Below are 17,016 nucleotides of genomic sequence, written 5' to 3'. Positions count from 1 at the left end.
TAACGTTGGGTTTTCCACCGCAGTAATTTTTGACTTATGCCGCAAATTTGTTCTCTCGGGAAACTTTATCTGCAAAAATATAGCATTTATATATATGTATTTACAACATGTATATGTATAGAATGATGAGCTTGTTAAAGAAGAATTGCTAACCACTTTTGTTCAATATTGATGAGTTGGCTAAAATTGAACTGCTTTATTGAAAAGCAGGATAATGGTTATAATATATTATGTAAGAAAGTAATTTGCTAACCAATTTAAGCAGGATTATTTTCCACGAATTTGTAATTCTCTCATTATATTCATATTTCTTATTAAGCATGCCATATAAGAATTATTAAATTATTATATAATTATTCTAAAATATATACATAATTATAGTTTTATTTTAACGATTAAAATATTTGTCTATCAAAGCCGATTGTAAATATTTTTACTTCTATTTATATGATTTTTAAAAATACAAATTAAGTACGTGTTTAAAAATACTAATAGCGACTAATACGGCAATATTAATTTGTTTTGCAATTTTGAAAATTGTCAGAAAGGTAATATAAAAGCTATTTTTAGAAGTCGGTATAGACAACATCGACCTGGTTTTCAGAATCAAGTGATTTTGTCACTGTCTTCGAAAGACACAAGAGATTTGTGACAGTAGAACGACGCGGACGAAACCAGCGTTTTTGGTCTACTAATACTTGTCTGCAATAATTGTGGATATATCTGTGAATTATTATATTAAACAACTCAGCAGGTGCCGAATGAACGGCAAACAGCAAGTTTTCGATACACGATTTATCATCATTTTTATAGGGGTGACTATCGTGCATCTTATATACATAGATACTATACGTAATATATTTGCTTAATTTTAAAAATATCACTTGTATCCCTTCAAAAATTAAGTGCATTTATGTTATTTAATTGTAAAAATGAGACTGTGGTAATCTATAGTATTTGTGATATTTACGATAGATAAGCAATAAAAGTTAGACACTTTTAAATAAATACTGTTTTTTTAATTGCTGATAAACCAATAACTGGGCAACCGTTAAATATTTAAGTTAAGTATATAATCGACTCTGACAAACGTTAAAATTTAATCAGAGATAACTATTTATTAATTTCGGTATAATTATTTACTTTATAGATACAAATTTAAAAATTTGCGTTTTTTTGATTGGTGAATGAAGATGGAAAATAGTTATTTAATCAATACGATTTAAAGATAAATCATTATTTTTCTATTTAAACATTTATTTTAATTTTTTTTTAATTAAATAATATTCAAGCAAAATACGGAAAACAAATATTTTAATTAATAATATACGTATGTATATAATAGTGAAAAAAAAATACCCGGAGACGAACCGGATACCCGATTAAGTAATGGAAAAATACCCGTGAACCGGGTAATGAATTTGGTATTTGAATGCCCTAGATTTAATATAAGAAATACCCTGCTTAAATCCCTGAAACCATTTAATTTTTCCATAAATATAAGAGGTTCTTAATTTTTTTAAATAAAAAGATTCTGATTTTAATACTTAATATGTTTTTTATAAAATATTATAATATAAAGCTAACCATAAAATATTAAATTGCTCTTAATTGGAAATATTTTTGATGTAAGGCTTAGTATCGCAATTAATTAAGCTTTCAGAGCTTTAGCTGTGAAAGCGTTGTCGTAAATCAAGATTTGACCTTTACGCTCAACAAATTCTGATTTCGAACAACTTTTGTATATTTGATATTCAATAATTATGAATGGAATCATGTTAAAAATTGTAATTTGTTTCGCTTTAAAAACTTTTTATAATCAAAGTGTACTTTATATAAATTGAAGTTTACTTTTAATGTATTTTTTTAGGGAAAGAACATATGTAGTACTTTCGTAAACTTCTCTCAGTGTTTGACATCAAAGACATTTTACCTGTCTAGCGTGAGTTCTTCTAGCTGATTCAGGTCACAAGCTATGTACTCTAAAGCCGCATCCGTGATTCTGGGACACCATGACAAGTCTAAGGCTCTCAGACGCGGCAGATTCTCGGCGACCAGCTCGACACCCTCATCCGTGACCTTACTGCATCCAGACAGCGACAGCACGGTAAGATTCGGTAACGAGTGTACTGTGAACAAAATGAAAATGTATGTCAGACAAATTTGTACCCAAGACACGAGTTTAGTTTAAAGTTTAACATGCTAAAGTTAGAGATGCACAACCCACGTGGGAGACAGCTCAACGCGACCTTACGTGGGATGAATAATTCGCTAGGTAAAACTAATTTGTAATGTAAAGTTAAAATATAAATCTTGTATATTAAATAGCTTATTATCTCAAAACAAAAACAAATATTTTTGGACTTACTTTAATAGTCTTAATGCAGTATATTTTATAATAGTAAGAGATCAGGGATATTATTTAAAACATATATTGTATTTCTTATTGTAATTGAAAAACTAAGGCGGTGGATTTCGGAATTTGATTTTATAAGCATTGCATATAAAACTAACAGCAAATAGGGTATATAATATAAAACTTTTTATTTATGTAATACCGCGTTACACAAGAAAATGGTGCACTCGTGAATAATGGCTGTTGTGAGAAAGAGTTTTAAACTTTTTTTTAATATTTTATAGTACATCCAACGCGGAAGCGCCTTCTTCTTTCATTTTCTGTTTGTTTAGGCTTCCTTTCGCTATTTTGCGACAGCACTGAGAAAATTTCGAATAAAGCCCTTTCTGGGTCATAAAACAGCTCCGAAGGAGAACACCTTTTTTCCATCTTCCGTTGAAAAAGGGCCTTTTTTGTTGTCGATAACGAGAAAAATAAACCCAAGCACACGTCGGGCCTTCCGTTTCAATTATAACATGATTTTTTTATAAATCTCTCCTCATAAATATCAAAGAGTAATATCTGACGTTTTTCAAGGCAGATTACGAACGAGCACGTTTTCGTATCTATTATATATTGCTCCTATGAGACAATTTAAGGTATTATCTTTTAAAAGCTTTTTTATGCGAAGAATAAATAAAATAAATTGAGTATAAATTTGTTCGCGAATAAACACCATGTAGCAATTAATATTAATTATAAACCGCGTTTCAACGAAATGTCAAACGTGACATTAATCCATTTGTCAATGTTGACAATCGATCATTTGTCTTTATCCGACATTCTTTGACCTTTCGCTTTGGGGCTTGATCGATATAGTAAATAATTACTGCAATTTTTATGGTCTCAATCTCATCTCAGATTGTGTCATAAAACAATATCGTCTTTTGCCATTTCATGGTGTTTTATTGATATGGTGTGATGTTATGGCATGGCAATAAACATTATGTGCACCAATGATTAATATATATCACTGTATTAATAGTAATAAAAAAATATGCAAAGTAAGTTTTAAAAGCATATACATGCGATACAAATAAAACATTTAATCAAGGATTCACTAAAAACAGATTTTTACAAATTTGATCATTAGTCAAATGAAGCAAAATGGTGTTTTATATTACATTTTTTGTATTTCAGATTTATAAACGGCTTAGGGTTAAAACTACAAACTTACTTTTCTGTGAAAAGTAAAAAATATTATAATAAAAGTCGTAGGATCATCAATTCTTGCTCCACTCTTTTGGGCTAAAGTGTATATTTATATACATTTTATGCAGCAAGTTAAAAGTTGTCTTGATCTATATGTTTTGTGTGTAAAAGGGAATGTAATAAAAAATATATATAAAATTACATTTACTTAAAATCAATAACGGATAGCTATACAAAATGTAGAATATATTATGACATGAAATTATTTACCCAACTAAGTATTTGGTTATAAAACATAGTTCGCAAAAAGACAATATAACACATATTTTATTTTAGTTAAGCATGACTTTGAGATGGTAAAGTTGAAGTTATTTTAAGTCTGATTAGGTTCTAGATTTTATTTTGTAAAGTCAGCTTAAACTTTAGATTTAGAAAAAAATATAATGACGTTTTAAGAATCAGACTAAAATACGCTTTAGACTCTAAAACATATTTTTTATCTGATTTAAAATTCTGCGGAACAGAATTGTTTTGCTTACAGATTCCTAAATATTTTGTTAGCAATTCTGTTTACCCATTCAATCGTTGAATGATCCTCACTAAAGGCAAATTGGTGCTTGGGGATGAACTTTTCTTGCTTTAGTATTGGCTTAAAATCTTTGAAGAAATAGTTATTCTAAGAGTTTTGATAAGATGAGAGCAGACCAATTGTTCTGTAAAACTTTGGTTTGAATTCTGATTTTCTAAAATAGTAATACGTTTTTCAGCTGGCATGGATCCATGAATTTTAACTAAGCAGATTTTCCAAAAGTGCTTATCAGTGTAAATGTTAACGACCATATAACAGTGATTCTTGATGAATGTTAATCTAAATCTAATGTCCTCAAGTATTTGAAAAAAAAATTTCCCAATATTCTAGGTAAACGAATCATACAACAAATACAGTCACGTAAAATCATACTTTAAGAATAACATTACATAAAATTTTAAAAAGTGAAAAAATAATTTACCGAAATAACCGGTAATTATAAATTTATCTACCGGTAATTCGGTAAAGGAATTTAACCATATTTATCAGTAAATGGATTTAATAAGAACCGTTAATATATGCCTTTGTCACGGATCTGATGGTTGTCGATTGACTTGGTTTTATGTTTAGATTAAACCTGTCAAGTAAATTGATTTGAACTAGATATTGTTAACCTAAAATGCATGAAAACCATATTTTTTGCTTACTTTGAACTTTTACTCTACTATGCTATTCAAAATTTTATTTAATAATGTTTATTTCAATATTATATTGAAAAAATATACTAATAATATTTCTCGTTCAGTTAATTTGTATTAAAGATTTTCAGTTATATAGTAAACATTTGTATACAAAAAAGTATTTTTTATAATTTAAAAAATATTCCCTCTAAGATTAATTCCAACAAATTTCCAACATAGATATTCTATAAAATATACATATGTGTATCTTGAAATACAAAATCCCTATGGGTTTATCGAGTTACACACACAATTTGGCATTTACGTGGCACGGTTTCGCTATGTAAGAAAAACGTTCGATTTTATACTACACAACGTGACATTTTAGGGTAAAACCAATCTTTTCTTTATTTTTATTAATAAAATATATTTTTCTATTAAATATTTATATTATTATTTTCTACATAATAAAACATATTTCAGTACGAACAATCTTGATTCAAAACCAACGATTCAATTATATGTAGTATATAATAAAACAATATTTATCTTGAAATATACGAATTCTCAGAATGTTGTTTCACCACTCACGTTACCAGCTCTTAAACGATTTCCAAGGTTCATGAACCCTCGGTACTAGACTTGGTACGACCCGTCTGCTTTCCCCTGTTAAAATATGAATGACACGGTCCGGATTACTGCCAAAGCAGAATGAAAACTTTTAGCATCATCCCTAGTTTAAATTACGTTCACGTTTTTAATATCCTAGCTAAGACAATATGAAAGATATTTATTTCCTTTGCTTTGCATGCGGCTTTTGGAAATGTTCCAATTTTAAATGGTTTCGAAACCTACATCAATTACACTATGCGAACAGAATTATAAAAAATGGTTCATAAATATGTAAATATTTATTGAAATTATCAGACTGGAAGCATTAAAAACATCACCAATTCGCTTATAATTATTTAAATCAGTGATTCTACAGCTAATTGTTTCTCAGTATAATGCTGAAAATATAAGGTATAATAATAATACAATTTATTAAACCAAAATAACGTAAGAAAATATATTGTCATTTAAAGTAATGTAAAACATCGTACAATATAATGTATATATTTTTAATTTAAAGCTTAATTTAAATTTAAAGTTTTCAGATAATCTTTTTACATATAAGATAAATGCTCTATTATACAAATTTATTGACGATTCAAGAAAAGAAAAGGAATAGTAATAACTTAAAAAAGATAATCTCTAAACAAATGTTATTATTGACAAAGTTAAAGAACTTCTAAATTGGAGTTCTTTGATAATTTATGAAAATATTGTCAGTGAGATGAGATGAGATGATATAGTTTACACATATATCTCTAAAGCATCAGTATGACCACTTTTGGCTGTCAGCAACTACAAACTTTTAACACTTTCCCTACCACCGGTTACATCAATTGGCGTCTTAAGCGTGCCGAACGTTAAATACTGCGGACGCCAATTGGCGTCATTTGTATATTTTGTATTGTATGTTTATTGTTTTATTTGAATTTTTTACAACATGATTAAATATATGTATGAATTATACTTTTATTTTGATAAAAAATATATATTTAGACACATATTAATCAATACAAAGGTCATATATTAATATTAATTTACATATATTTTGTATTGCTTCAATTTCAATTACAAGTCTAGCAAAAATCAGACTGTATCAAAAGATACATAAATTTAAATAAAAAGGTAATATTTACGCAGATTCACGAAAAAGTATCGGTATTTAGAGTAAGTCTAATAGTGAAACTGCCGGTAGGCAAAGTGTTAAGAATGGTTTTTGAACATCATCGCTAGTATATTAAGCGAGCCAGATAAGTTGTATTTAGAGGCTAATACTGCATGTATAAAAATATAACGTTTCATGTGGATGAAACATCTATTTCACACGGAATATTAAAAACTTGCAAAGCAGTTAACTTGTGTAAAGAGAGACCTCTGAATGCTTATAGCACAAGACCTTAGACTATTATATTGAAATGGATGGTTCACTACCTGTTTATACAATATTTAACTAGCCAGTTTTTAAGACGCAACATTCCGTCTTTCTAAATATTTGGCATTCGTAAATTATTGTTGCTTTGATTTAGTCCTTGTGACTTTATTAAAATCATGTTTGTTCTTTAATGGCATCTAATATATAATCTGCAAAATAAATTAATATTATTACAAATAAATAATGTCTGTGGGGTTTTTAATAATAACTTCTAGAAATTTACAAATGGTTTGGCTTAAAACAATAAATATTACAGATCGCTATAATACCTAGAACTGAACAACAGCCACGCAAATTTTCGTAAGCCAACAATCACCACAAACATTCTTTAAGCCCGGTAGGGGATCCCATTCTTGAAATTCGCGTTAAAATCTGTGACTAAAATTATCATTCATCCCTCATGACTAAAAATGATCATTCAGACCCTCGTTACGACTAGAAAAAAAGGTTTTCCTTAAATAATACGCAAGGATTCTTCAGTGCATTGAATGAATATTTCTTTGTTGCGAAACGGTCACAGGAAACAATATATCATCGGAAGAAAAATTGCATCGTAAGGTCACAACATTATAAGATGTCCATTAAGCAAATATCACTTTGTAATGACATATACATATTTCGTTGTTTTAAGAAGCGAGTGAAACGATTGGCTGGAGGATCGCTGCATGATTGTGATTGGTCAGCAAGCTTTGCAGACCTAAATACATAAGACTGGTCTTCAATGAGACACCGACAGACACTCGAAACCCGCGGACAACATACGGTCATGGACGCTCACATCCTGAGAGTAACTCCACCATACGAGCACCGCAGAAGAGAGTAAACAAGAATCTTCCACTGACTTCATCCCTCCGCCAGCTTTTCCATCATCGCTCGGAGAATAACGATCTCGCCAATCATAGTTTGTCGCAATATGTAAATTTAACTAATAAAATAACGGCTTCGCATCGAATAATACTTGTTTTTAATTATTGTACGGCAATTTTAAAACCTACAAAGGGTTGGATTCGGAGGTGGAGCTAGACTCTCATTCTAAATTTGCTTTATCTCTTTTTCATCAAAGCTGCTTTCAGGGACCATTATAAAATCAGACCGACGACAATTCAACGGACTCTCAAGACTGTTATAAACATTTGCTCGTTGTTCGTAAAATTTTAGAAATTTGTTAATAACATAAAGCCTAATATTCTTATGCTATCCTTAAAATAGTTATTCTGACTACAAAATTCACTATAATTTCCTTGTTATATTTTAATCTAGATTAAGAACCAACTGAACTATTTCTCTTGCATAATATTCTAAGCCAAAATATCATAATTCTATAATAACTTTGCGGTCCGCTTGTCTTGTCATCGCCTACATACATTTAAACGTCCTTATGAGTTATGAAGTATCGCCGACGATTATTTACGCACAATTTAACATCTCAAGTGTCTGGCTGTGGTCCAAATAAGTAGGCGAATTTTCGAACTTGGACTTGGATGCATTCGAGATCGCATCTTGCTTTGTTATATATCGGTGCATCGAGTTGAGAAAAGAGTTTCCTTTCGAACGCCAACACCATTTGTCATTCGGTTATGGAGCTTGATAGGCGACGATTTCGTATAAAGGATGGACGTAATTTATGATGCTCTTAATAGTAGCCAACGATTGTGGCTACGAAACTACAGACTGATATATGATTATTAAATATATAGAGTAATTTATACTACACACTATAAATCATAGCAATACCATTTTATTGGATAAATAATGGAGCTTCGAATATGAGCATTATCTGAACAAAGATTTACTTTATTATGTAACAGTCTTAAGCCATTGCCACATGCTGACTCTTAGTGAAAACTGTAGATTAATATCTTGTCATTTATATTTTTTACTAAATATATGTATATTAACGCAGATGAATAATCAAGTGATTAATATAATTTGATTTATAGATATACATCTACATTGCTTTGCTATTGCAAAAATTATGCATCTAAAGATAAAGCTATTTAATTATGCTTCGATTTTATTGGTTTTAGAAATATCAAGATGCAAATGTCAATTATTTATGTCCTTGCATCGAAATAAAAAATAATGTAATATTGGAATCAACAAATACATCTATGAATATTCATAGATACATAAAATACTTATATTTATTGAGAAGCAGATCAACATATCTATTATATTTGAGTCGTTGTTTTTGAAAGTAGTATATGTATATTTATTAATACATTGACATATTAAAAGGTTTGCGTTTGAATCAACTTAATATAATATAAAGGCAAACGTTAAGCAATTCGGTCAATGATTAAATTTTATTTAATTTATTAAAACTATAAATTTATTAAATATATTATGCAGTAATAATTTTAAAAAAATGTTAAAGAAAATAAACGAATTTTAGCTTTAAATGGACTTGTACTACTTTCAATTATGAATAAACTATAGAAAAATATAAATAATTGCAATTTTAAATTTGTACTTTTTTTGAAGTTGGCTTTTATGAAATGTATTATTCTATGTAAAAAAATAATAATTAAAATGAAGATACTTAAGAAAATGAATATGAAGTATGAAAGGCAGTAAACGCATGTTGAACTTTCAACAAAAACATTTTACAGTTCAACTTATTTTGATTAATTTAAGAAGATATTGCGCAACATTGACTGTGTGATTATAAATATAAAAAGAGGATATTATTATTTGAATAAAACTACCATTATCTATTTTTTTTCAAAAATGGACTTGAGCATATTTTTTCTATTCTGTTTTATAGACACTTATTATTGGTTATAGACACTTAATATGGATTGTTTATTTTATATTCAACCTTTCGTCCTTGATTCAAAGTTATGTTATAATTCAAATATATTTCATTTTTATTTTCATAAGAAAGTGTGATATGTGAAAACGAGCGTTTTATTTATATTCCACACTTCTATATAAAGTCTCTTCTATCTTGAGAATTAATTCACAAGAGTGAAATTTATACACGTTGATTTATGTACGCTCTTCTTTTCGGCGTCTCTTTCGTGATACGTCTTAGGGTGTTGTGGAATTATGTGTTTTTTTTCGCCTCAAAAACACAAAGCGCAATTTAACAAAGATAATAAAGCTAGAGTCGCAAACGGCGACAACAAAGTTAAATTATTCAATCCCAGTGAAAAAAATGGGCCTTTGCGAATCGTTCGCGAGGAACAAATTGGATTTAGAACTTTGCGAAAAGGATTTCAATTTCAATCATCGCAATCGATTCAAGGATGATTTATTTTTATATGTATACAGTGAAACTTTCCATTCATATTAAAAAATATTTCAGTAGCAAAAATACCAGCGGAATTTATATACGTAAAAAGTTCAATCGGGAATTTCATCAAAGGACATTGTGCGAATATTTGATAATTTAATAAAATGTAAAAGGATATGAATATTTAAATATTTATATCCTGCATTTTGCATTTTAAAGCAACCCACGGACGAATTATATGGAGCAAGGACAAACATTCATCCTTAACCTATTGACCTATATTTTGTATACAATAGCTCTGAACACATTTACTGATACGACATCGTTGTGCATATATTTTAGATGTATTTATCATTTATATTAGTGGCATATATTTTAAAATTATATATAGCATAAAGCTATTATTAAAACTGAATCTATCTGTACATAATGATTTTTTGACAGAAAGGAAAATGTTAAAAATAAATATAAGCTCACTTTTAAAATAATAATTTACATGCCAAAGCTGGTGACACAAATAACAAGGTGTCTAAAAAACCCTCTTCACAACAGCCACAAGGTCAAAGGTCAAACTGTAGAAATAATTCGCTTGTTAAAAATACATATATGTATATATTCTCCAGTAAAAAGTGTCAGTTGAACAATGGTTCTTTACAAACAAACTACCAAATTTCATCATCTGTACGCTTTTTTATTCCACTTGAAACGTACTTTTACATTTACAGAGTACTTCGTAATTAAAATAAAATTCAATATGCATTTAAATAAGACTATTTCCTCTGATATATTAAATTAAAATAGCACACATAAACCGTACGGTTTACTCCCGTTAAATGGTTAACCAACCGCATTTTCAATCATATACGCCGTAACGCGATATCATCCAGCTTTTATTCTATTAAATTACATTTATTTTCATTGTACAATTTAATGATTATCAGATTTTTTCAGTGAGCCATTATCTCCTTATTATATTTTTAATAAAGAAGCATTTAAATTGGCTTTATTATGCTTTTTAAAGAACTCACAATTAACGGTAAGCGGAGCCATTCAATAACTCATCGTAGCACAAAGGCGAAGCTTGTTATAATTAAAATACATATTGCATTATACAGGGTATAATGCTAGACTATACGAGATTGTATACGTGTTATAACGCGTCTTTACAACCTCCGAGGTTGTGTTTGACATTGGGTCTCAGAGCCAGGGGGCAAAGTATATTAAAAGTGGATACTGTGGAAACCCCAAGGAAATCCTGTTCCTGTCACGCGGGCCCGTTGTCGTTGACACAAATGGAGAATAATTAACTTGCCGTAGTTAAGTTTTACCTTTCACTACGAAAGCCTTTTAGATATATTTGCGGGGTGAGATTTTATTCAATACGATTGGTTCTACCTGTATTAAATATAATTGCTCATTTTAAAATAACCTCAATATAAAATACACTATTAATTATTTAGTAATGAGTGTTTTTCCTATGATATATTTATTTTATAATAAGAGTAAAATAGTATACTTGATCCAACTGGAGTTTGCTAATATTTCAGGTTAATCTAACGTATCTAATAATATAGTTTAGCAGTAAATGTAATATAGCACTGTCCGATATTCTAAGCAGAGTGATTTATTTCACTTCTATCAAACTCTGATGTTACCCTAACGTTGAAACCTTAAATTAAATAGCCATAATAAATATGAAAATGTGAGTTATCCACCTTCGAGTGAATCCGAATTTATGTGAATGCTCTGAAACACTTCAATGTCCATCAGCATTTAATTCCCGCATTATTGTCGTTATAAAGAGAAAAAAAGATTAGATCCCTGTGATACTTCAGAATGAGTGAAAGAAAAAATCTTATGTCATACTTTGTCGAATGCTTTTTAAAAGTCAGTATAGACAACATCAACCTAGATTTTCAAATAAAGGGATTTTGTCACAGCGATATTTATTTATTAAAAACTGTACCTAATGTTCATTGTTAAGTTTGAATTCTAAGACCAAAAGAACATCAGTACTCATTTCTAAGCATTTTCATGAAAAATTAGCTATAATTTGAACCAGAAGCGAACTAATAAATACAGTTTGCTTTGACCTACGAATTAATGTGTTTCCTTAACAATTTTAAGTTACGTTCAGTATGTGCAATCACTATAATAACGTGATGTTCTCGTTGCCTTTTCTGCATCTGTTAAATCCAGCTGTTTTCAAAGGTCGGATTGAACACTGATAGCATACGTAGCTGGACTAGGGTTGACGTAAAGAGGGAAGCGGCTGCATTCTCAGTTTTTCTTAGTTTGTTAGATGCTTCGCGTAGTTTTGCTTTGTGAGAGTTTGGACGAACTTGTTAAGGTTTGCCGAAAATTTAGAATAGAAGTGAATAATATGCGTTATGTATATTTTATATACAAGATGGAGTAGGTTACTTTGTTTGCCAACCTCTAACGCGACCCTGGGGTGTAATACGATTTGTTTATTTCCGTCGATTTTATTACAAGAATCGTCACATTACCGTTGGAGTTCGAATTGAAATAATTGACATTTGTAAAGATCCTGATTGGTGGTTATGGATGTTCATTCATCCGAATATCTGATCATCACGTATAAAACCACTATTTTTGATAGTAATTGCACTTGTTCGAGGGTTGTATTGATTATTTTGTCTCAAGTTTGTATTGATTATTTTGTGTTAATATTTAGTTGGTAATAATTGCCGGTTTTATCTAAAATTACATAACTCCTGTTGCGTCTCTCGACCTCTTTCCGTCATTGAAGAAAATCCATCTTCGAGACGTCTCCATGGAGATGTCAACATTGTCTACGCAGTAAAAAAATACAGCGTGACTCGAAATTAAAACTTGAGCCAGGGTTTGAGCAAAAAGCGCGTCATTAATAACGGCAATGCGGTAGATTGCTCTGAAAAATGAGTCACGGCGCATTGTGCGGAAAAACAGACGCGGGGAAAACACTTTGAAATTCCTGCTGGGATGCCAAGATACGGATAGGGAGAAAGAGACAGATAGAGAGGAATACCACTCTGACAAATGGACCCAGATTCTCAGAGATTGGACTGCGTCCAGACGTCGGGCCAAGATGTCAATCGATGATAACGAACGTGTCATACGATATTGGCGGTAAAACGCCAAAGGGTATAATTGGAGAATGGTGGCAATTAAAAGAGGTTGAACATCGACTGGGGATTCTTAACCCCGATTAAGAAAGTTGGACGCGATACTTTGGAGCATTTATGGTATGCGAGTTACAGGAGGGAGCTGAGGATGTAAAAATATAATAAAAATAATGTTGAGATTAATGATAATAACAAACGATAGTAAAATTGACTTAAATTGTTTTAATCAGTAAATTAATAAAAATGGTTTTATTATAGCTAAAATACTGCAGTTTTCACTAGGGTCTGCGCGACATTATAAAGTTTACTAACAGTGTGTAAAATGACCGTATCATACAAATTAGATGTTTTTCAATGGTCCGTTCTTTTGACAACTTGTTTCTGTTTATGGCAGTGATCCTATGAACACGAAAAGCTTATTGTTTCGATAAACTTAGGGCACTATATTGCTAAATAAATGTATTCATATGGTTTATGCGTATGTTTATGGTATCAACAATTAATTTATTAATTATTTGTATATTGCTATACAACTATAAAGTTAATACATCTGAGTTATTATACACAAATAAATTTATTTCACCATTAAAATAAAAGGATAGAGAACTTCGTAGATAAGAAGTTAGTTGCTCAGATAAGACAGCGAAGGGTATCGAATTTTCTTTTAGCGAGAAAACTTTTTGTCATTAAAAAGAATGACTTTTTTTGCTCCTAAAATCAAAATTAATGTGGAAGGGAGAAACAGGCTTGCAACGCGAAAATGACACCGTGCTTGTAAAGCATGTACTATTAAGTAATTAAGATAATGGAAATGTGATGTTCGCGTCGGATTTTGATTCATTATGCGTTAAAATTATTTAATACTTCAACGTTGAAAAGTTTTTATGCATATAGCTCAATTCACCTCAAATTGTATTCATTCATTATCAGCTGTACTCTTTATACTCCGTATTTGATCTTGACATTGCCCTTTCTTTGTCAGAATAATTAATTATATTAATAATATATCAAGATAGCACTTTGATGTAAAATAATGTTAAAAAATGCGCAAAATTTATAAGCCAAGCTTATAAAAGTTATTAAATTACATAACATCAATATTTTATTTTACTTTATAGATATTTCATTATATTTAAATCATTGAAATAAAAAGAAAGGGTAAACTTAGACAAGAATAAACATTATTTTTGTGGAGTATTATTCTTAAAACTCGCGTTATTTACTTACGATGATAAAAATCATTCAAAGTCTTGCTGGTTATGGATAATGATCCTGCTCATCCTTCAGACTTTGAGGATGATTTACTGAAGAAATTGAAAATCAATAATTAAAATCAATTTTCTTTCTCCTAACACACTCCATTATTCTAGTCATAGATCAGGAGGTCATTTCGAACATCAACTTCACTATTTTAGCGATGCTTTAAAGTGACCGAAGGAACAAATCTTAATCTCGGAAACTTTGTATAAATTATTTCCACATTAAGATCATTGATAAAGTATTCTGCTTGGATAAAACTGTATCCTAATTGCATTTGTGGGATTGGCAATGGATTGACGCTAGTGTTTCTTTGAAAATTGGATTTTTTTTGAAATTTAAGCTCTCGTCCTTGGCCGGACGTCTTCACAAAAAACTCAACGCATTTAAAACACCCTCCGGATAGTTGCATATACGTATTAAGATACTCTTTAGAGGGCCAGTCAGGAGTCACATCATTCTCCTGAGGACCACGACACCAGAACGAATCTCGCCGACAACAGTTTTTAGATGACGGATCTCCTCGGATAATTTGATCTGATATTGTGTCGCCAGTGACATGTTGTATTATTGTAAATTATTTGTTTTGTATTTAATTTTTAAAATGGTTTAAATTGCGTCTGATCCAAAAGTATTCACGTTCTTGAAATCACTGCTGATAAAATATTATTTCAAGTGAGTGGTATGCAGATGAGAAGTTTTATTTATTGAATGCATACAATTTCAATTTGAGTTATATTTTTTCTCAAAAATTTATATTCCTGCAGTAAGTAAACATGTGCTTCAACTGCAGTCATAAATTTTGTAATTTATATAAGAAAACATCGCTAGTTTGGGTTTTATGGGCACGTCGACCCATCGCACGGGTCATTTCGCGAAAAAGTGTCACATAGGACGATGCGCAAAAATTTGCGCTTTTCTTGGCACAAACCTGTGCACAATGCAGTTGAGTTACGATGTTTTCGATACGATTCCCATAGAAAATGGTCAGATTCTGGGCACATTTGGGTCGGCGCCATTTCGATTCGCAGCCAGCCAAACCGACGCCGTTAACCCTCGTGTAACGGAACAAAATTTCAAAGAGAATATATTAAAATACAATACAAACGTAACTATCTATAAAGGTTTACATACTTATGACAAAGGATTCAAGAAAATGTCTTAGCTCAGAAAATTCTAACAATAGGCTTAGAGTTTAAGGAAATAACGCCCTTCGGAGCTGACAGCGGGATATGCAATGCGAGGACGTCTAACCTTCGAACTCATAGAATATATTTATATATTACTATATGCTACACGTGTTACGTGCAGAATCAATATAAGACATGTCACGTTTATTTACTTTTAAATAAAATAAATAATATATATTAAAATTATAACATATTTTTATATTTATATATGTTTCTGTTTAATGGTTACTTATGTATATATATATATATTTAATTTGACAAAACCAAAATAGAATAACTAGTGACGTCTCGAAAACCAGCAAAATCCGTAATATCCGGGTAATAGACGATCACGTGACTAGAAGTTGGCATTTAATTTGTTGTTTGTTTTATTTGTCTTGGTTTAATTTAACTTTTCTTTTGATCTATGCATTTGAAAATCTACATATAATAAAGAAACCATAAGAGATGACCAGGTTTGATATTAATTCTAGACGTTGTATGTTATAATATATTTAACTATACCTTATTTTAAAAAATACAATAATATTTTCGAGCAGTTTATTTAAATTTAAAATTATATTGTAATAATATATTTATATTAAATTATATATTCTAAATAAATTATATTAACTATTGGTAGTAAATATATTGTAGGTAAATTATTCATTATATTTTTATGTACTTTATTTATTATATTTTTATAAAATTAATGAAAATATTCCCTACTATATGAATATAAACACAAAAATAAATATTTTGTAGATAAAATAAATATACATAAGTTTTTGCATTATCGATTTAATAATAAATATTTATTGCTCTAGAAAAGTAAGCAAGCAATTACTTTGATTTATTGATATATTTTTGTCCTACAGACGATGAAAACACCTATTTGTTCTATATGCATATAAATCTGATTCCTTTTCATGATTTAATCCAATTGGATTGTATCCAACATTCCACAGTAAATAAAACACTATAACTTCAACAAAAAAATTGTGTTTACGCATTAGGCTTAACGAACTTTTCCTTTGAAAACATGATAAGATAAAAAGTTAGTTGCTGTTTATTTTTAAACGTAAACTAATATGGTACCTGTTAAAAATCATGGAAAAGCAGGTTTAAATAAATTGTTTTATTTTATGTGCATGTATTATAGACATGAGTATATTAAATTTAATTTTATAATCTTAGCATTTTTAATATGGGAAAATATGACATTGGTGTCCAAAAAGTGATGGAATTTTACCTATAAAATAAATTCTGCATTTTGAATACCAATATAAGACGTTCATATATATGAAAATAAAATAGAATATATAATGAATAATACTAGATAGAAATCATCTATATTGACTATACAAAAAAACTTATCCATATATTTGTTAGACCACAATATATTTGTCGCAAAAATCAGGTTG

At 29.7% G+C, this 17,016-nt stretch overlaps 1 protein-coding gene across 1 annotated transcript in view; it reads right to left on the bottom strand.

Annotated features, from left to right (window-relative positions):
- LOC148238872 (uncharacterized) overlaps positions 1–17,016 on the bottom strand; it is an 82,048-nt gene that overhangs the window by 18,447 nt on the left and 46,585 nt on the right. Inside the window, exon 4 of the mRNA XM_088190553.1 lies at positions 1,934–2,129. Coding sequence (XP_088046679.1) covers positions 1,934–2,129 — 196 coding nt within the window. The remainder of the gene's footprint in view (positions 1–1,933; positions 2,130–17,016) is intronic.

The sequence above is a fragment of the Plectrocnemia conspersa genome, unplaced genomic scaffold (assembly GCF_051122295.1).
Source record: "Plectrocnemia conspersa isolate PC_06_02 unplaced genomic scaffold, ASM5112229v1 ptg000001l, whole genome shotgun sequence".
NCBI lineage: Eukaryota > Metazoa > Arthropoda > Insecta > Trichoptera > Polycentropodidae > Plectrocnemia > Plectrocnemia conspersa.
Note: the sequence above shows the minus strand (reverse complement) of the source record. Positions and strands in the feature narration are given on the sequence as shown.